We start from the raw sequence: 22,010 nt of genomic DNA, 5'->3' as shown, positions 1-22,010 counted from the left end.
CACCTTGTTGCACTAGATGGAATAGTTTGTATGATAGTCTTCATAGTTTATTAAAATTTAAAGGCGAACTTCCTAAATTATGTCAAAAATTAGAATTTCCTAAATTAAGAGATATTGAAATTCAATATTTAGAAGAATATTGCAATATAATGGCCCCATTGGCTATAGCGATTGACAAAATACAGAGTGAAATCAACTGCTATTATGAAGAATCAGCTCCAATTTTAAATGTCGTTAAAAAAAATTACAAATTTAATTCAAATCAATCTACAATTTTGCAAACCATTAGCTGTTGCCATAGAAAATTATCAGAATAAAAGATTTAAAAATATATATGATTTTGATAACAATTTTAAAAGTGCATTTTTGGCAACTATTTCTCATCCCTATTTTAAAAATCGTTGGATTGATGGTGAAAAAGAAAAAAAAATACCTTCAGGATTTGTTATTACATGAAGTTTTAATTGTTTTTAAAAATAATATGCCTTAAAAGTACCACATCCAATTCTAATAATTCAATAAATGATATTGAAATAGAGGTCCTAAATTATATGAAAGATGACAGACGGAGTATAAATATGTTAAATAGTTATAAATATATAAAAGAAATATTTATTAAAATAACACAATATTACCCTCCTCAGCCCCCGTTGAAAGATTATTTAGCTTTGCTAATATGGTTAATAGACCAAATCGTCTGAAAAATTAATAATATTAAAAAATAATGTTTATTTATGATGTTGATTTATTATTATTTACTAATTATATAATTATTAAATGGAATATTGCATTATCTTTTATAATAAATTTGTTATTTTCTACAATTTATTTTAAATATTTTTTTATAAATTTATATTATAAATAAGAAAATAAAGCTTTATACATTTTGATTTTGACTATTTAAAGTTTTTTAAAAAAGTATCTTGCATCTTAGATACTTTTTTTTAAAAAAATACAAGTATCTTATATCTTATTGAAATTTTTCTAAAGTATCTTGTATCTTAAATACAAAATTTTATAAAGTATCTGTATCCGAATACAATTTTCTGAAAATTTGCCCAACCCTGGTTATAATTACAATTTCAATGAAGAAAAAATGTAAAAAAAAATAGCCAAAATTATTATTTTTGAATTAAAGTAAAAAAATATAATAACGTGCAATATTACGATTTCAGTGAAGGTATAATTATGAAAATTGCTAAGGCAATAAATGGTTTAATAACGTATTGGTTGATTTTTCATGCATAAATTTATATGAAAACTGTCTCTTGTGTGAAAAACATTTTAGCAGCTGTGACATATTAAAAATGGGAAAAATTATTTAAAGCAATGACCTGTCGGTCCGGAACCTAGCACTAGTCAAAAATCGGAGAATTTCAACTATCCGGGCCAGGCTTAAATTTTTTTAAAAATCATGGCTAATGTTGCAAAAGTACACTATTTAATAAATCTATTTATCTTTTTAGAGCCAACTTCTTGGATGAAGTTGTATGATTAAATGGGTCATCTAGATATGAGTAGTGTTGTTAAACAGCTCGTTTTGAGCCGATTTTTAAAAACGGCTAACTCAATATTTTAGCCATAAAATATGGCCTAAGTCTCGAGATTTCGCTAATAGATGTCCAAACCTTTTCCTTCTACAAACAAAATCTTCTGGTTTGTGTAATATTATTCTAGATGAAATATTGATTTAACCGTTTTTAAAAATCGGCTCAAAACGAGCCGTTTAACAAAACAACGATAAGGTTAAATAATTAATTTAAAATTGTTTAATAAAATATGATCGCTCTCTGATAATTTGCTATATAGTGACTGATGGCGTGCATTATTATTAGCTGGAGTTTTACTTAAATTTGTGAGTAATAAGGTAACTGATTACATTGTATCACATTATCGGGAAATTAAGTGATATAGAGAAGCCTCTGTCAATTTATGTATTCTATTAATATTTTCTTACAACTTCTTATAATTAAAACATAATAATTATATATTTACCGGTAGCTATATTTTTTTAAGTGTCCAGAATCTTTAAAAATAAATGATTGAATTACCTTTTAAGCTAAAATACTCCAATAAATTTAAACCAACCCTAATATTTTGATTTCTACAGTTAATTGTTATAAAATATACCCAACCAGACTACAAAATGTTTTTAAAAAAAAAAATAATTAAAAAAAATGATTTTCCCATTCCAGGATTTTATTTTCGTGGGGAATATTATTTTTCCCGGGGATTTATCTTTCCGCGGAATTTTTTTCTGGTGCTTTATTTTTATAGGGAAATACTTTCCTGTTTATATTTATCAGGGAAATTGTTTTCTGTAATTTAAATTGTTGGCATCTTTGTAATCATAAATACCCTCCATATTTAATATATATACATGCCTTTTATAGTGATAATTATAATTAGTTCGTTTTAAATTTCAAATTTATATTAGATATTATACATACCTTAGAGATTAAAATCTGAGAACAGGCAAAGCTCTTTAAGGATTAGAGAATATAATATGAAAATGGATGTCTGCAATTCTTGACATCATAGAAATGAGCTAATTTTGAAAAAGGTATCAAGAGAAGATCTAATGAAAAATCTTATAAACAATTTATTTTATAATAATAATAATAAATATTAAACAAATAAATTTATATTATATTTGTTTAGAATGGGTAAAATAAAATGATATAGTTTGATATTTATGATAAAGTATAAATATTTACATATTGTTTAAGTATATAGTTGAGATAAATAAGACTAGAAAAGGTATTATTGCATGATTTATATTTTGGAAGAAATTATCGAAATGAGATTGAGTTTGGTGGCTAGTTAATTTAAAATGACTATACATTTCAAAAAAAAAATACAAAAATAATTTGTTAATAAAACTAAACGCGAATAAATAATAGATTCAAAATATTGATTATCATTTGCCCCCTTTAGGGAAAGGATGTTCTAAAAGTTTAGCAGCTGACCATCTGAGTTTGGAATCGACTTCGAAACAATGATCCAAAAAATTTACTAGCTCTTCGCTGGCGAAAGAAGGTATATGCGGCTTAAATCCCGAGCCCACTTTGTACATTATCTGAAATATATTTTCCAGCTCATGCCAAGGTGGTTTGCCTGCGAAAAAATTAATTAATTAAGTTTACAACAGATAACGAGGTAAAATGGGACCAAGGGGATTGTCCGACATTTTAATTATACTCATAACTTATAACAATCAAAATTTATTTCTTATATATTTACAATATTTAACGTTTGGCTAACCTGTCAGCATTTGTATAACCACGCACCCAAGGCTCCATATATCTGCCGCCCTCCCATTACCTTCACACCTATTTATAACTTCGGGGGCCATAAAAGGCGGAGTTCCAACCTGTATGATAAAATTGTATGTAGCAATAATTTATTTTAAAAAAAAATTTAAGGTTTTGTAAGGTTACTTGCGATTTTTTTTTTGAAAAAAACAGGCGCTATTACGCGCTGCGAGAAGGGATTTCGCGTGAGTCACGTGATTTGGGCTTCTCAAAAATTCACGTGAGTAATTTTAACTGGCAGAATGAACAAATAAATATATATAATAAATTACCAATCCTTTGATTTCTCCGGGGACCGTGAAAAAACTTTTAAGTTTTGCCGCGCTACCAAAATCGCCTAACTTGAGGGAACTGAACGAAGAAGGTGAAGGAGAAATAATATTTTTGGACGGAAAATTGGTAGCTGCGTGATTGCGATTGACAAATTTATATTTTTTAAAAAATATAGTAAAATTTTATTTTTTTATCTTCATTTTAAACATAAATTAATATCTAAAATATATCATCTACCAACATTTGATTTTATTTTTTAAAAAAAAATCCTTTTAAGACCAACCATTTTCACCTTATACATAAAAAATCTTTAATATAAAAATCTACTTTCAGAACTAGTGGAGTTAGAAGACTGCGCCACGAAAGCGTCCGTCAGGTATGCGTTGGCGCCTTTGATATCTCTATGAACTATGGCCAAATCGTGCAAATGATTGACGGCTAAAAGTAGTTCCCTCATAATAATTATTAATTATTATTTTTAATTGTTAAACGGGTGAAAAAAAAAAAATTTGAAAGCTCGCCTCATATTGGGCGATATTCAAAGAAATTCGCGAATAAATAATTTATCACTTTATGACCTTTTGCATTTTATTATTTCTATTAACCAATCAAGTAAATTTTAAAATTTCAATAAATAATTAAATGTATATATGGTATTGTTATATCTTATATAGAACATATATGAAATATATATTAAATCTCCAAGCGTTTATATAAACAAAATATATGTATATTTTGAGAACCAAACCACTGTGGAATATCAATGTCATCAGCTTCATTCAATTATAGGATTTCCTATTTGAAAAAAAGGTCAAAAAAAGGAAAAGAAAGGTGACCTTGGTTAGATTAAAAAAGGAAAATAAATAATAAAACGTCCCATGAGAAAAGATAAAAAAAAAGTTTAATCAAAAAAAGGAAAATGGTTATTTTTTTGAGTATTTAAAAAAAAATTTTTTTTTTTGTTTTTATAATTTAATCCTGTAAATGGCGTTTTTCTTTATAATTTTATTTCTTATTTTTCTAGCTTTTTCCAATTCTCATTAAATTTTATGTAATTTTTTTCTTTCATTATTATTCTTTCTTGTCTTTTTAAAAAATTTATTTATTTTCCATGTCATTTTCCTCAATTCTTTGTTTTTTTTGTGTAATATTCAAATTTGTATTAATCATTTTTCTTTTCTTCGGCAAATTTTGTATATCAAATTATTTCATTTGCAATTACGATATAAAAAAATTATATTAATCATTAATAATTTGGCATTCTTTTTGGTTATTCTTCTTTCCTTGCTATAAAATCGATTTTGAAATTTATTAATCCCAAATTTGAAATACCAAATCCCAATTTTTATAAATCCCAAATCTCACTCTTCATCACCATGATTTTAAATCCTAAGAAAATATTTCCGTAGGATTCAGATATGGACTTATATGGCATTGTCAGGATGAAATTATAAGAAAGAAAATTGTAAAACTAAAAAAAAATGAAATTTCATTACTTAGGTACAGTAAGCTCTATAATAGAACAAGTTTGTTTAGTTATATTTGAAGAAAAGTCTAAAAACAATGCACATGGCTTTACAAAATTCTTTACAGATTGGCTAAAATTTCGATAAAAGAACAAAACAATACCAATATTGTTTATCAAAATTTTAAAAATTTAGTTGATGATTTTAGGAGTCGATAACTAAAATTAAAATATCAAAATAAACAATCACGCAAATAACTGTTTGTGTTGGTCAGCCAGAGTCGTAACTCTAAATATTTTTGCTAGTAGGAAGGGCCACATGGAAGAGGGGCACACCTTTTTTAAAAAACTGCCCATTTTATTCATATTTCTATTAATCTTTTTATCTTCCTATAATAATACTATGTTTCCTTTTTAAAATGGGGTATTTGTGAACGAGAAGTGTTTAAAATATAAATTAGGTATTCTGCACGCAATTTTATTATAACAAAATAATTTGTAATAAATAAATATACTAATATTAGGATATATCTCACACCCTTTAGGGTTAGGTTGATACTTTTCAGATTGCGATTTATTTAAAATGCCAAAAAAACCCTAATTTACAAAGTTTTTTTAGTTATAACTCTGTGTTCGGCAACAATAACGAGGATGACTTTCGATAATTATATATAGCAAATATCTTGAATATCAACCTGTTTGCGAATGGCTTTAAACTTACATAATAATTTGATATATATATATATAATTATGTAATTATAATGATTTATATAAGGTTCACATGTAAAAGTATATATATATACACACTTGTTATAGGAAACAATAATATTTAGGTTATTTTAGATTATTTAGGATGAATGAAGATTTTAATAGACATAAAATGAAGATATATGGTTAATTCAAAAAAATACATGATTTTCGGTCTTGCCGGTAAAGATTTTTTTTAAAGAATAAGATCATAGTTTCCTAGCTTAATTTATAATTTCGATGAAATAAACATTTTAAAAATAAATTAAAACTTTTTTCGAGAACCGAAATGTTGCTTATAAAATATATTCTGGCATTAACATATAAATGTATTGCTAAGAAATTATTATTTAAAAAAATACCTAGTGTATTTTCTGATGAAAAATTCGTCGAGGCCTGATCTAGTGCATTCGTGGAGTCCGTTACTATTCCCAATAACAGCATTAAACGGAGAAGAAAAGGTCACTTTCTGTTGCTGTCTGGCCAATTCTTCCAAGGTGCCAGCGCTGCAGTATTCCATGAATATGAGTAGTTCCTCGCGATGAACCTCCACCCCATAATAACGGACCAGGTTGGGATGGTTTACATTTTCGAAAAGCTTTATCTCCTCTATCACCTCTTTGATTATCTAAAACAGAATTGTATAATGCAACCAATTATAGTTGGGTGATTACTATATTTTTAGCCGGCTAAAAATATAAACTGAAATAAGAAAAATATAGATTTACAAAATGAAAACTAAATATTGATCCTATTTTTAAGCAATAAAATGAATAAAAAAAATATTTAAAATTATAAACCCTCTGATCATTGCTAGGGTGAAGTTTAATCTCTTTCATAGCCATGAGTTCTCCACTTTCCATGTTGACCGCAGTATAAACTTTAGCCGATTGTCCTTGCCCAATTTTGATACCCCTCTGCCACCTGAACCTGACTTTCTTGTAAGCCATTCGATCTAGGGCAATGTGGCCAATATAACTGGGGCTACCGCATTCGTTGGAGGATGAACACTCTACCCCTAAAATTAAATGGTGTTATAGATATTAGAAACCAATCATGTAATTTGAATTTAAAAAAAAAAATATAATCCAGCCCTAAATCATATTTGTTTAAACCGAACCCTACCCTATTTCCTAAGTTTCTTCCTCGAGAAAATTGTATAAGTAAAAAAAAATTGAGTCAAGCTGGAGATTGAATCTGGTGGGTATATTGATAATCACAGTATCTATATTTAAAAAATGATGATTTTTTTGCACATGTTATTAATGTATGTATAATGTTTAAGTCAGTCCGAGTAACTTTACTATGTAAAATTAAGAATAACTAAAAAGTTCGTGAACAAATTGTCTGAAAATTATAGCATGATACTTGTTGGAATACCTTTTCAGCAAATCAGATCTTCAAATTTTAACAAAAACGCGTATTCAAATTAGAGCGTTTTTTAAATGTGAAAAATATAAATTTCCGGAAATTTTATAAGAGATAACGCATAATTGCCTAAAGAATCGTGAAAATTAAACTAGAATTATATTGCCCCTTACCTTCTAACCCCCTCCCCCTTCCTAAGAATTTTAATAATATATACCAATAATTCCAAGACTTTGAAGCAAATCATTCCTGCGTTCGTCGATAGCAGCTACGCTTGATTGAATCTTTAACCACATTTGTCGATATATTTTATTAATGTGTACATAAATTTTTTTTATTTATATTTAAAAGCTGTATGTCAGAATAAAATAAGAAAGAACGAAAGAAAGCTTTGTTTAAAATAAAGTGACGTTTTTTTTTTAAAAAAAAGGAAGTGAAAAACGCAAAATAAAACATTTACAAATTTGCACGATGCCATTTAAAATACGTTATTTGAAATAAAAAGTAAAAATGAAAATATTTCAATTTGTAAGTATTTTTACCCTACATTAGATGTTAAAGAATATTTCCTATATTTTTTAATAATTTACGGACATTTTGTCGGTAGATGGTTATAGTGTGCTTAACCAGATATCGGTATGATTCATGAATAGAATATGTTAATTCAGTGATAATAAATGATTTTAAATCACTTAATGTAATGATTAAATAAATATTACCCTTTCAATTTTCGATGTTTTGAGGGGGCTCTTAGATGATCTAGATTCTATTCCTTGACTCTCGACTAAGGTAGAGTTAAGATTTTCGAATGATCCCTTTAACTCGTTACCCGAATCGCTATCGCCATTGTAGCGCGAGCTATATTTATCATCAGGTGGCGATGACAGGTTTCTGGATAATTGATATTGGTTTATTTTTGATTGGCTATCCTAAATAAAAAGATACTAAAATGTTATACGCGTAATGCTAAAATTTAATATAACCATTATCTGCTAATTGAACAAAAAAAAATAAAGATTAAATTATTTATTATTTTTTTACTGAATTTCCATGAGGCCATGAAAAATTTTTCCCAAATTTTTTTTTGTCCCCTAATTTGACAAGCTTTTTGAGCGGATATAAATAAGTGGTTTCTTGGATCAAACTCTTCAAATCATTATTAGAAGAATTGAAATTATCCAAGCTGTGATAAAATTCTTCTTGGTGACCAAGCTTATCGGTAATGCCATCGTCATTGAAAGGTGTTTTCTTAGAAGAATCTTTCGAATTTTTGGGAGGAGATGCGTCCCTTTCATGCGATTGCTGGATTTTTGTGCCCAATATATGTTTAACGCAACGAATAAGCAATTCACTGTAGCTTTCGAAGTTGCGCTGAGATCTTAGATAGCAAGTGATGTGAATATCCGAGGCCGCTTTAAGGAAGTTAAAGCCCTGAAGAGCCCATCTAGGTTTTCTGCCGTGACCTAATTCGTAATTTGCCTATATAAATTAAACATTCGAACATAAAAAAATCTTATATTATGATTTATTAATGTGGGAAATATTTTTTAAAATAAATGATAGTAAATTTGTAGGATGATTTAAATAAAAGGGGTGCAAGATCACTCCTGCAGAATATTTTAACCCCGAAAGCTACTGTCAAATTTTATATTTAATTATCTTATGTAAGATCATTTATAAAAATATTTTCTCGTCGCACCGATCTACAATACCAGGCATAAAAAAAATCCTTGTCGGCTTGCCCGTGCAAAATAGTTATGCGAACTGGGCCGAAAGCCCAGTATAAAAAATGTGTTAAAGAGCCAGGCCGCCATTTAAACGATTATTTTTAATAATTTGTTTTATTACATAATTGATGATTTAAACATATGGAAAACGCGGTTCACTTCCCGAACGAGAAGCAATCTCTCGTCCAGAATTTGCGATATTCAGACGCGTCTCGCCCATAGTTTAAATCTTGGGACGCGTCCTTTTCTATAAAAGTTAAATCATCAATATAAAAACGTTAAAAAAAATTGAATCCGAATATTCTAAATTTATGTAAAATAAAAATATTTTATAGCTAGATTATTTAACTACCAGGGTAAAGTGGGCCCATAATCTGGCGTACTGAATGATAGCTATGGCGATGACGGGACCGTACAACGATTTTCCGCCAAAATCATCAGACTCGCGAATTCCGTTCTCATTCGCAGAGCATTTTTCTCCTCCAGCGGGATCCATACTATTATCTAACTCCCTTTCGAAATTAAGAGTATTCGGTTCTTGGCGATAATGATGCAACGAACTCAAAGTAAGAGGACAGCAGGGGGAGACCGTTTTGAGAGCATCCTTGAAAGTTTATTTTTATATTAAAGAAAAAAATTATATATTCTGATAACCAGAAAATTTATATAGTTATTTGTAGTAATTAGGTGTCTACACCCGATGCGAACGCGGCCCGAACGGGCCTCTAATCGAGCCTAATATTAAAAAATGAAAATCGAGTCAGGTTTATAATTTTTATAATATAATATAAATTTTTTTTGCATAAAACAGGTCGCCAAATATTTATTTCTTTTGTAGAATATTTTATTTTTTTCAAGATTAAAAAAGATAAATTTTTTATATTTAAATAAATATGGGGCGGGCAGGGAGGGCATATAATTTTCACTTAGGGTTGGGTTTTTATAGACAAAACTTTCGTGAGATCTGGCAAGGCAAATTTATTTTAATTTGAGTATTCGGTGGGTTAATGATGCTTACTACCAAGTGAATGTATGGAAATATTCTAAATACCAACACCAGAGTTGTTAAAGTAGCGCGCTATCTTTTTTGGTAGCTATAGCTAATAGCCTCTACTTTTTTTTTAATTATTTAATTTTTTAGCTTAGCTACTTTTAAAAAATATAATGAATGTAAGTATAAACATGAAAATTTAAATATAATATCATAATTAATTATAATTTTTTATTTAATTTTGAAATTTAAATATATTTTTAATTTATATTTTCAATCTGTGTTAATAATCTAAAATGGCATCGCCCATGGATATCCAAATCCTTGAAACCTGAAGAAACACCTAAAGGTAAATATTATAATATTATTTATTTTATTAGACTGTTCACGCCAATTGCTATAAGGAAATAGAGAAACATATAAAAAAATTTGGTATAGGAGAATCTTCATTCAAAAAGACAAATACTATCCAAACCAAATTAACTGATAATAAACATGCCAATATTTCACAAATATTGGCTGATAAAGTAATTGTTGATTTTATTATTGACACAGTTCAGCCATTGTCCTTGGTTGATAATCCATCATTTACTATGATGATTAAAACTTTATCCCCTGGCACAACAGTTTTATGTCGCCAGACACTTATGAATAAAATAGCCGACAACTTCAAAGTGATGAAAGATGCTCTAATAGTAGAGTTATCAGATATATCTTATGTATGTACACCGGCAGATAGTTGGCCACATAACAGAAGGTAAAAACTTATTTATAATTATAAATTGATCTGATTAAATATTTTTAGAGCTTCCTTGCCCTCAAGTGCTAGTGTCGAAAGGTTATTTAGTAAAGCAAAGCTTATACTTTCTGATCGTCGCTCTAGACTTGGGGATGATAATATTGAAATGATATTATTATTAAAATGCAACAAATTAAAATAAATATTTATTTATATTGCTTATTTTTTTATAATCTAAACTAACTATATTTTTATATTTATAAATGTTGATTTTTATATATTATTTATTATACATTTACATTATAAGCAAAAAAAAAATAAAAAAAATTTGTTTCATTTGTTTCTAAAATTTTTTTTATAAAAAGTAGCTAATAGCGCGCTACTTTTTTGACAAATAGCGAAAGCGGTAGCGCGCTACTTTTAAAAATAGCGTTTAACAACTCTGCTAAATACCGACCAAAATTTATTAAAATGTAATATGACCCTTATTATTTAATATATTATAACGGAATCACGTGGTCGAGTCCGGCCTCCTCCCCCAAGGATGGAACCACCAAGTTAGATTAAGAAAAAAAAACATGACCATTCCAAGGATTCGAACCCGTAACCATGGGATAAGTAAGCGTAGCTCTTGCCTACTAGGCCATAGAGGCTTTCCAAAAATCACTATTTTTCAAATATATTATAAATATATTTAGTAGTGCCTATCCAAATGAAAAATGGACAAAATTCAAATTTGATAGGTAGTACCTTAAGGTAGTAAGCATCATTAACCTATTCGGTGCTCTCGGTGTGCTTATAGGAAGTACATATACGTGTTAAAATTAATTATTACTTTAAAATGGATATCTATTATGATCTCAAATCTTGAGTAACTTTATTAATAAATAAATCAGAGGCCTACATGTCCGGCCACGGCCAACACCCGAGCCAGGCCGAATATTTTAAAACCAAACATTTTAAATCTAGATTATTAAATAAAAGGATATACTATATATAAAAATCAGGGCCGGGACCTAGACCTATTCAAAATCGAATATGAATCGACATATTCGATCAATTTAAACGAAGCGAATAATTTAATATTCGTAATTATTTCGAATCAAATAAAAATAATCAGTTCAATTATTCGTTTTAATACGAATGTTATAAATTATTCGATTCTATAGGTATTCGTTTTTAACAACTGAGGTGTTAAGAAGATAAATAGAATATTTATGATAACCTTGAAACAATCAAACCCGAACTCGAAGCAACATGAAAGTACAGTGTCCTTGTAATTGTCCCGGATCCTAGAATTACTCTCGGGCATTCCTTCGGAGTCGAAGTGCTCTAAATGTTTCAGCAAATCGCCCGTCACTTTGAGAGTTCCGCTGAGAAGGTCAGTTATATTCGCCTTGACGGTCTCGACAGAGCGGTTAAAACTTAGCCTGGGCGATATTTGGGCTTTGACCAGGGTGAATGCCTTGTTTAGGGATAGCATATCTTCGACGATACGCCTCTGTTTGTTGAGAAGAGAAGCCGTTTTACTCACCAAGAAAAGTGTACACGTATTATCATTGTTATCACCAGTTAAATCGGCGAACTTTTTAAGGGGTTGAGCTATTGGTTGGGATGGGTTAGCAATCATTTTTTTTTAAATGTGTACAAACAAAAAAATAATTTAAATGATCTTTTTTTTACAAAATGTCAAGCGGAAAGTAATATTAATTTAATATATCATTATAGGATTTTATTTCTTGAGAAAATAAAATAAACTTACATTATCGATGCTTATTTTCCTGTTTAATTTTAATGATTATAAATAAAGCATGCTTATTTATAAATGGGGATATTTATTTCATGAAATTATGAAGAAAAATTATCATAATCGAAAATAGAATATTTATCTTTTTTACTTGCACCATAATTCAATAAGTCGACATAAAACGTCTTGCCAGCCCATTCGGGAGAGTATCCAGTATTACGGGCAGGTAAACTCTTGGAAATGTTTCTGCCCGTCTTAACGAGTAGCATAAACTCGTATAAATCAGTTTCGACGCCCTTTTTTACTGGAGAAGGTGTTTTGTGATGAGAAGAATGGCGGGTCCACGATTCGGCGAATAACAACCGAGACAGAGCTAGGGAGTCTTTGGCTATCGATTTAGGAACGAAAACCCAAGATTTAGATAGGTCAGAAGGTAACCTCCCAATTTCTTCTGTAGAAAGAGAGGGGGAGTCGCGTGTCACAGTACTTGTGTTAGAGTTAGCTTCTTCTTCGGGTATCGTATCAGGGGACTTCTTAAAAGGAGGCGCTTCGTTCAAAACGGACAAAGTTGGGAAAGGAGAGCTTTCGAATTTTCGCAAAGGTGGAAAATGGGGTGAAGTGTCCTTGGCAATATCATTGATCTCCGACGATTTTACGCGAGAGTCGATATCGTTTCTCTCACGCGCTCTGTTAGCTCGATAAAGCGGAGCGATACGAGAAAGTTGCCTACTTTCCTTGAGCGACAGAGCTCTTTGATGATCGTTCCTGGTGGAGGCTACCCTGAGCAAAAAATCACTTCCTCTTCGGGTTTCTTCGTTATTATTAACAATGTTATTATCGTTATTGGCAGTGGAGGCAAGACTGCCGCGGTAAGCATTTCGAAAAGCCAAGGAAACGAAACCGCTTTGGCATAATTTCTGAAAAAGATACCGATATTCGTTCTCATCGGGATTCGGCAAGCAAGATAAGGAGCTAGGTTCGTACCCGGCTATGTGTTCGCAATCTTGCCTAACGGTTCTGAAAAGTCCCATGACTTTGCCAGCCCGTTCCTTGGCCACCGAGAACGTGGTCCTGAAATCGAGAAGAACGAGATTATCGACGTTAAAATTATTTTGAGGAGGGGTGTCATCTCTACCCACCCCGGTATTTTGGCGTAGGTCATCGATTTTGGGGTCATAATGGTAGTTTATGTTGGTGGAAGAACCGTAATTTGACGAGATATCGTAGTCTTGGAATGTCGACATAGTTGACGTGGTGGACATGTTTAAAGTATTCCTTTGATTCAAATTTGATGTAATTAGGGAGCTGTTATCGTCGAGCGCCCGTGGTTCCTTTATGTTAGAATTTTTAAAATGTTCCAAACATTCTTCACTGCCTTCTTTTATGACCACGGAGATGCTGCTTACAAGCTTTCCTATCAGTAAGCATATCTTGCTACTCGCGTCGATCTAAATGCGCGTGGGGGAAAAATGTATTAATTTTAATTATGTTAGGTTATAAACATGCGCAACGCTTCTCTAATTCATTTTATCTAGCCTTAACAAATACCAAAAACCTATAAAAAATCAAATTTTTCGCCCTGGCAAAGATTTAGAACTTTCCCCAATTTTTATGCCCGGCCCATATTTTTAACATTGTTATATTGCGGTCCGTTCGGGGCCGGATAGGTTGGCAGAGTTCAGGGTCTGCAAGATCGTTATTCTAAGTGCTATATTCTTTTATTTATACCTCCTGGTCGACCACATAAGGGTTAATCATTTTGATAAAACTCCATTCTTGTTCCAACAATGTGATTTGCGTGTGATCAGTATTTTCGGGGGTTAATAGGACAAGTTTTTCCAAATATTCCAAATACAAAACATACATGCTCTTGAGATCTTGATCGAACGTATCCAGTTCCATGTTTGGAAATTCATTGTCTAAATATACGGCCTAAGCAATTAGAACAAGTTAAAATAGAAGATTATTAGTTAATACTTTAGAGTGACATATTACTTAAAATTAAGTAAAAAGTGTGGTTAAAAAAAATCTGATAAAACTAAACCTTGACAAAGGTCTCATAATAGTGTCTCATAAGAATGGCGGCTTTGAGAACTTCCTTACACTCCCGCAACAATTGATTCGCGCTCAGGAAGGAAGGGTTGAGTGGTTTTTGCTCAATTCTTAACTTCAGCCATTCGTGAACCACGTCTAAGGGTACCCTTATTAAAAAGAGAAAAGGGGTGCGAAAAGAAGGCAGATTCATGGCGCCAAATTCGGTGCCACATGTCCCGTATCGAGAAACATTTTCGTTTGAATCGTCTTTGGCCCAACAACCGTATTTGATGTCCATGATTGGGAGGAAGTCCTGCAAGCAAAGATTCGATTCCGACTCTATAGAGGTTACCTCGTTGAGAGCCGATAACCCGTGCACGTACTCATCCTCCATCTCTCCTTTATCAAAATCTTGTTCGCTAAAAGGTGAGCGAGGGTTGAGGGCTGCTCTGATCCTCTGAAAGGTGGGGTGAAGCAGCTGGGTCAGTCCAAATATCATCTTAGCCAGGGTGCCTCGCCGTACGCTCTTCTCCACGTAAACGCGATAAATCGAGGTAGGAGAAGGGGGAGATCGGTCATCGCTTCGATCGTTGACTAGAGTGTTCCAGAAGTTGAAAGAGGAGTAAGAGTCGAAACGCGAGGTAAGTTCCGGGTTGAAGCAGGTCTGACATGGCGAGCTCGATGAATCGCCATCGTTACCGATTTTATTTGGCGAATACATTTGTTCGGGCATGGGAGTGGTGTCAACGAAAGGCCACTCGATTCCAGGCACGAGTGAGACGTAAAGAATGTCAGCCAGCGCCCTAATTTTATATCTTATGATCCAGTTGATATTGTACCATAGGCATAAGGTCTTGACCCGTGAACAAAATTTAGCATCGCGGTACTGGGGGTATTTGAGAGTGATTGCGTTACAATTAGGAAAGAGTGATTCGAACTTATCAAGGTCCTCCAAGATAGCAGCGACACGAGTGAAGGTGTGATCGATCACAGCTTCGTTTTCTTTGTTAACGCCCTCTAATATGCCAGGAAGGCCTAGACAAACGGGGTAACCCACCGATCTCATATTAAAATCATTATTTAGCCTAAAGGAGGATATGATGTCTAAAATATCAGACATGGTTTCTCGTTCGGTGCAGAGCCATTTATCTTGTTGTCTCATCGACAAGCCCGCTAAGTGGGCTTTAAGTTCAAGCCACATGAGTTCGGACAGCTTGCTGCGCCATCTGATACTTTTATCGGGCTTGCTCTGGGCCATGTTAGGGTCGGGTAAGAATTTATCCGTGTATTGAGGACTTTCTTGGTCACCAAAGTCTAATAGGGCCGTAAGTCGATTCTGAAATTCAGTCCTAGAATCGTGGTCTAAAATTTCCCGAACTCCTAGTTTACCCACGGGTAGGTTAGCGTGATCTACTGGTAAATGATGACATACGTTCTCCGGCGAGCGAGAATTACTGGAATAGTCAAACTTCCGAGAAGGGGAGCGACGAGAGGCGTTAGAGTTTGGTTCAATATTATATTCGATAGGTGTATCATGAATGTTGGGAAGACTGGCACAAGAAATAGAATCGTGATAATAAGATAATTCTTCCCGGTTTACGGTATTTTCGCTGCGAAATTTTAAAAAAAATGGCGAGTGTTTATCGACGGGTGGCCTCCTCTTCAAAGCGAATCCTTGGTGCCCGTCTTTAGCGGATGGTTTTAGCGAATCTCGCAGTTCGGTATCAGTAATTTTTTTCCCTCTAGAAGGAATGGGAGGGGAGACCTTTGAAGCCGGATCATAAGGATGGTCCTTGTTATCGGAGCCTAATTTATAAACATTTTTCTTCGATAAAGGTTCGGCGTCAGTTACATCCCGGTCACTATCAGAGGGTGTATTGAATTGAATTTTAATGGGTTTACTCTCCAAGCACATGAATGGTTTATCGAAATCGACTACTGCGAAATGGGCCCGGGTTGGGTAAGAAAAAGAAGCCAAGCGGTTCAAAAGGCCTTTTTTCTTAGCCATAAAAAAATCATTAAAAAGCCGCCTGTTACCAGGATTCCAGCTATGGCGGGAAGAGAAGGCGGTGGAGTAGTCAAATAAATCTTGCGAGAGTGAATCTTTATGCTGAGACTTTTTGTAGTTTCTCCCCTCTACCATGACGGTCGATTCCTCTGAATTGGTTCTATCGTTTTTGTCTTTCATTGTCGGATGCGAATATTCTGCTTCGAGAGCAGATCCTTTTTCGACCCTGGTTTCACTGTGTGTTTGATCGGAGTTCCCGTTGGTGTCAGTATCTATCTCTACGTAATGGGTGAAAGTGGGACTCCTGACCTTAAGCGAAATATTTGGGCGAGTCTTGCAAGAGTGAATTAGGTTAGAATGTTTATCCTTGAGTTTATCGTTTAACGCATTCGAACCGAAGCCACAACTCCTAAAGCGAGAGCGGGCAAAAGTGGGGACCTCGGGCGACTTTTTCCCATCACGGTGACTAGTCCAAAGCGGTCTCCGACTAAATGTGCTACGTTTATTGCTCGAATCTGATTTCGCGTCATTGCCAAGCGATGATTTTGGGAACAGGTTATCATTTTCTTTCTTGAAATCTTCAATGCTCAAGTCTTTACCATTTTTACCATCATCATCCTTTTCAAAACCTAAGAACCTTGCTTCTCCCGACGTTTCTGGGGGTCTCCCGAACGGCTCCTGACACTGGAAATCGGCCCGAATACCGTGTAAATAATTAAGAAACCAGTCTTGGTCGTCATCATGATGATTCGAACTCTGGAAAAATCTGTCAACAAGTCGATTGGCAGTGGATGAAGAAAAGGCGGACGCGGCCGAAAAAAATGAATTGATATCGCGAGAGGTCCATCGATCGAGATCATTAAATCCGCCATTTTTGAAATAGTTTAAGGAAGAGTAAGGAATATGTTGGCTATCAGGCTTAAGAATATAAATAATTAACGTTATTTTAAAAAAATTTATTTTATCAGAAATCTTTTAGCCTATAATTATTCTGGTATCAAATAATGTAAAGTTTCTCAAGACCAAAGGTATAAGGTGAAATATGAAGTCTAACGCTCCTGTTATCTTCTCGAAACGGATAAATGTGATAAACATATTTTCTTCCTTTGGGTTCAACGTTCTCCTATTTAAAATGCTTAATACTTACAAAATGGTCTATATTGATTACCTTTCGTAGTCGTGGACCAAAAACGGTGTTAAAATAAAATATAATTCAGAACGAATCAACTGGGTTCTGGCTAAAAATATTTTCGGCCCGACAACGGTAAAAAAATTTGATATCTTTAGTTGCTCATTAGGTGAAGGATTGATAAAAAATCTAAGATTTAGTTTAAAAAAAGATGAAAATCTTGATCCCTCTTCCATCATTTAACGAAATAAAGGTTTTCTTAAATTAATTAAATCGAAGTTTTTAACAACACAATTAGGCAAGACACTATTTCCCCAATAAGCTCAGATGGAGAAAATAGCTGGGCCAAAAAGTCTTTATACAGGTTGATCTCTACTTTTTATATTTTAAAATTTCTAACTAAAAGTGAAATTAATTGTAAATTTTTTTTATAGAATTTTTTATTCTTTACAAATTTAGGCTTAATAAATTTCCATAAATTTTTCCCTCAAATATTTATACTCTATAATTTGGCAACCATGTACAAGTAATAATTGTAATTTTTTTTATAGAATTTTATAAGTGTTTACATTATTCTAAAATTCTATAATTAAAATTATTTTTATTATACCTGTAAATTAAATTTTATCTTTCCAATAAATTTATAGATGCCTTTAACAAAATTTGACAAATCTTACTCTTTCATGAGTAATGAGGCTATCTTGAAAAATAAGATCATTAATATAGTAATTTCCAGATCAACCCAATTTAAATATCCAATTGAAAACAATTATATGGACTTAAAAGACATTGCACTTCTAATAAAAACAGAATCATTTCTATTATATAAAGAATGTTAATTATTTAATAAATTACGTAGCAACCATACTCCAGACTATAAATGAATTATGTAGCAACCATACTCCAGATTATAAATAATTCATCAGCAAATAGATATTTCAAATTTTGATTAAAATTTGTATGAATGTTGTCGAAACAAGGGTAAAATTTCCCGTTTGAAGTTTAAAGCTCCTCATCACACAAAAAATACAGAAATGTATATCAGAAAGGGAAAAGATCTCAAATAAGGCCTTTCTGTTGAAAAACTCCTTATACATTAGTATAACTTGTAATTGTTACTTTAAAGATATTGCACATATTTTTCACACATAATATGTTTTGACTTCATTGTGAACAAGCACTATAGCTTAAAGGTAATGAAGTGGAGATCCAAGAATGTATATACAAATCTGGAGTAAATACAACACTTAAATATATTGGCCAGTTTGAAAAAAGAAAATGAGCCCTAATACACTTATTAATGTGGTGTCCCAGTTAGAAAACTAAAAGGGGACAATAGTAGAAACATTGGAAGAAAATTAGGAGTTACATGGAATTTACATTTAAGTTGTATGCAACAATGTTTAATAATTATTCTGAGGTTCTATTTATAGATGTCAATTACATAATGAATATGGAAATTTCTTATTTATTTCATTAGCAGTTGATGGGCATAGGGCATTCTCAGATAGCTTGTTTATGGGTGGTTAAAGCAAAACATATTTTTGATGAGGAAGGCCTTGTTTGAGATCTTTTCCCTTGGATATAAACATATCTGTATTTTTCATGTGATGAGGTACTTCAAATAGCAAATTAAATTGTCTTTGTTTTGACAATATTTCATATATATATTTTATTAAAATTATAAATATAACTTTCTAATGAGTTTATTTTAAATCTAGAGTATAGTTGATTTGTAATTCATTAAATAAAATATTAAATAAGGTTCCAGGGTTATATTAGATTTTAAAACAATGTCAAGATTGAATAAACATTCTTTGCACAAACTGGAATTGTTTCTGCATTCAGAAGAAGTGCTATGTCTTTTAAGTCCATGTTTAAATATAAAATATGCTAAATTATATTTGAATACTTAATTATAGAATTTTCAACTAAAGATGGTTGATCTGAAATACTATATTAATGTATTTCATAGGTCAAGCTGGCCTCATTAAATTCATGAAAAAAGTAAATTTTTCAAATTTTGTTACAGGCATTTATAAATTTAATAAAAATAAAAAATTAATGCATAGGTGTAGTAAAAACAATTAAACTTATAGAAATTGTAGAGAATGTAAAGAAATATAAAATACTATAAAAAATTAAAATTATTACTTGTATATGGTTGCCAAATTAAGAAATTCTAGAGTATAAATACTTGAGGCAATAAATGATCATATATAATAAATATTAGCACTGAGTGCATATATAGTGCTAATTAATTGCAACAACTACTTATATAAAACAGATATTTGCAATTAGTGCTTATAAAAAAAATATATTTGCAACTGCATTAAAAATTAAATAATTACAAGTGCCTTTAAGAACAGTTATTTCAGCAACTATAATAGATATTTGTAATGATTACAAATATAAAATCTGCCTAATTTTATTTTAAAATTTATCTTAATTATTGAAATTTATTAATATTTTCAAACAAACTACAAGGTGTTTGTTTGTACTCAAGCAAGATAAATAATTTCCTAATCATATCTCTTTTTATATGCCAATCACTACTATATATTAATTTTATTAAATATAGAAAAATCATTTTAAATAGTTTTAAATACTCATATTAGTTTTTTTTATAGCATAAATAAATAATTATATTTCTTGTATATAAATAATTTGTGTTAAAGAGATCTACATTACTATGTCAAATATAATTATACAAATTAAAAAAATTGAATAAATATTTTGATAACTCATGGTATATTTTGAACCTATATTATATTTTTATATATTTATAATCATCAATTAAAATTATTTTGAAATTTGTGATTTAAATTTAACTGGAATGATAAATATTAATAAGAGAGTAAAAAACCAAAATTTTATGAAAAATACTGAGCTTTATTTTCAAATACAAATAATCTTAGGTAAATAGATATATAAATTATTAGGTACATAACTAACTTAAATAATTATTTTTTAAACTTATAGACCTAAATAATTTAAAATAGTTAATATTCAGACATTTCATACTTGTTTAGAATGCAATTTCTTTTTCCTTGGCTTCAGTGGAAAATCTTTAAAAAATTCAAGCCAAGAGTCTTCTTCCTCTGAAGAAATTTTAGACTTCAGTTTGACCATTTTACTTATTTAGACAAATTAATTAATTATCATATCCTTCATAGTTTTATTATTTTCACGTTCGTGATAAAAACGTCTCATCCTCTAGTTGTAGATAGAACAGATATGCTAGATTTTCCTTATTTCCATCAAACTGGGGAAATTAATATGAGGAGTTCGTATAGTTTTATTATTTGTTCACGATGTTTCCAAAAATAAAATTTTTAGATGCCTGCATGCCAAAAATGTATAAAACACCTGTTATTCGGTAAGAATGTTCAAGGCAGTGATATAGGAACTAGAATAAATATTTCAAAGGGAAGCTAAAAATAATTCTTAGAAATAGTATTAAAATTCAGTAGCAATTATTGTTAAGATAAATTTTCCAAATTTATTTGGTTTTGATCCGGTTGATTAACGCTAATAAAATTAATTGATTGACTAAATATGAATTTAATAAATGTAATTCACTCTTTTGTTGCTTTCATTTATAATATTCGCAATTTATTTTACACATTATAAGATCAAACAATATAAATATTATCCTTCTAATCTCTTTTACGATGGTAGACATTATGATGGAATCGAACGAATTCCATAATCAAAACTCACAAGGAAAGTTTTTAATATGGGACTAGTCTGAACACAGACTCCTCTTCTAATTTTAACAAGGACGCTCTAAGGCAAAGCGCATAATTTGAAGATCGACAAATAAAGCGCTGATTCTACAAATTACCAACATTAACAACATATAGAAATTTAGCTAGAAAAAAATTTTGGTAGACGTCAACTTCCAAATCAGAAAAAATTCTTTGAGTCTTATCTATGACAGAGAACCGCCATAGACTTCTTAAGGCAAATTGTGTATCTTTTCAATCGCCCCGATGATGGTCCCTCATTAAAAAATTAAATCTTCCCTTTTATTCTTTCCAATTTAAAATTATTTTTCCTCTTAAATTTCTTCTCATAAATTATATTTATTAATTTTTTTATAGAATTTGTATTCAAATTTTGTAATTTTCTAATAACTTAATATATTAGTATAATACGTATATATTGATTGTAATTATATTGACTCTAAATATTTAAGAATATTAACTATAATAATGATTTTTACTTTATTTATCTATTATAATCATAATTTAATAGGCTTAAATACAACAATCTAAATTAAAATTTTAAATATGAATCATCATCATCCTAAAAAAAATATAAATATCAGTTCCTTCCAAAGATATGATAAGGTATTTATTAAAATTGATATTTAAAAGCTTTATTAATTATAGAAGTTAAGATTTAGCGAAATAGTGTCCAAATTTAAAAGCATTCGCATAGTAAATTTATTATAATGATATTT

At 30.8% G+C, this 22,010-nt stretch overlaps 1 protein-coding gene across 2 annotated transcripts; it reads right to left on the bottom strand.

Annotated features, from left to right (window-relative positions):
• Positions 1-2,686: 2,686 nt before the first annotated feature.
• Positions 2,687-20,873, bottom strand: LOC135923533 (uncharacterized). Of its 2 annotated transcripts, XM_065458333.1 has the most exons (15): positions 20,567-20,873; positions 14,416-17,331; positions 14,100-14,303; positions 12,523-13,819; positions 11,850-12,226; positions 9,247-9,498; positions 8,209-8,646; positions 7,887-8,096; positions 7,385-7,451; positions 6,600-6,817; positions 6,162-6,427; positions 3,915-4,039; positions 3,587-3,717; positions 3,265-3,373; positions 2,687-3,117 (listed from the first exon to the last, which is right to left on the bottom strand). In XM_065458333.1, exons 1-15 carry the CDS (start codon positions 20,672-20,674, stop codon positions 2,921-2,923), a joined length of 6,915 nt encoding a protein of 2,304 aa, XP_065314405.1. In that variant the 5' UTR covers positions 20,675-20,873; the 3' UTR covers positions 2,687-2,920. The 2 variants fall into 2 exon arrangements, 1 of the variants encoding a protein (XP_065314405.1); XR_010571241.1 differs by lacking the exons at positions 2,687-3,117; positions 3,265-3,373 and having other exon boundaries at positions 3,589-3,717; positions 3,915-4,025.
• Between the last annotated feature and the right edge of the window lie 1,137 nt (positions 20,874-22,010).

Source organism: Gordionus sp. m RMFG-2023, chromosome 2, assembly GCF_954871325.1.
Source record: "Gordionus sp. m RMFG-2023 chromosome 2, tfGorSpeb1-WG-v2, whole genome shotgun sequence".
Lineage (NCBI taxonomy): Eukaryota > Metazoa > Nematomorpha > Gordioida > Chordodea > Parachordodidae > Gordionus > Gordionus sp. m RMFG-2023.
This window is presented reverse-complemented; position numbering and strand designations above follow the sequence as displayed.

Coding starts and splice junctions, on each gene's coding strand:
- LOC135923533 (XM_065458333.1), bottom strand. CDS start 20,674: ATGGTCAAACTGAAGTCTAAAATTTCTTCAGAGGAAGAAGACTCTTGG. Junction 9,499..11,849: donor TCGGGTTTGATTGTTTCAAG/GTTATCATAAAT, acceptor TAAACTTTCAAG/GATGCTCTCAAAACGGTCTC. Junction 6,818..7,384: donor TCAAAGTCTTGGAATTATTG/GTATATATTATT, acceptor ATTTAATTTTAG/GGGTAGAGTGTTCATCCTCC.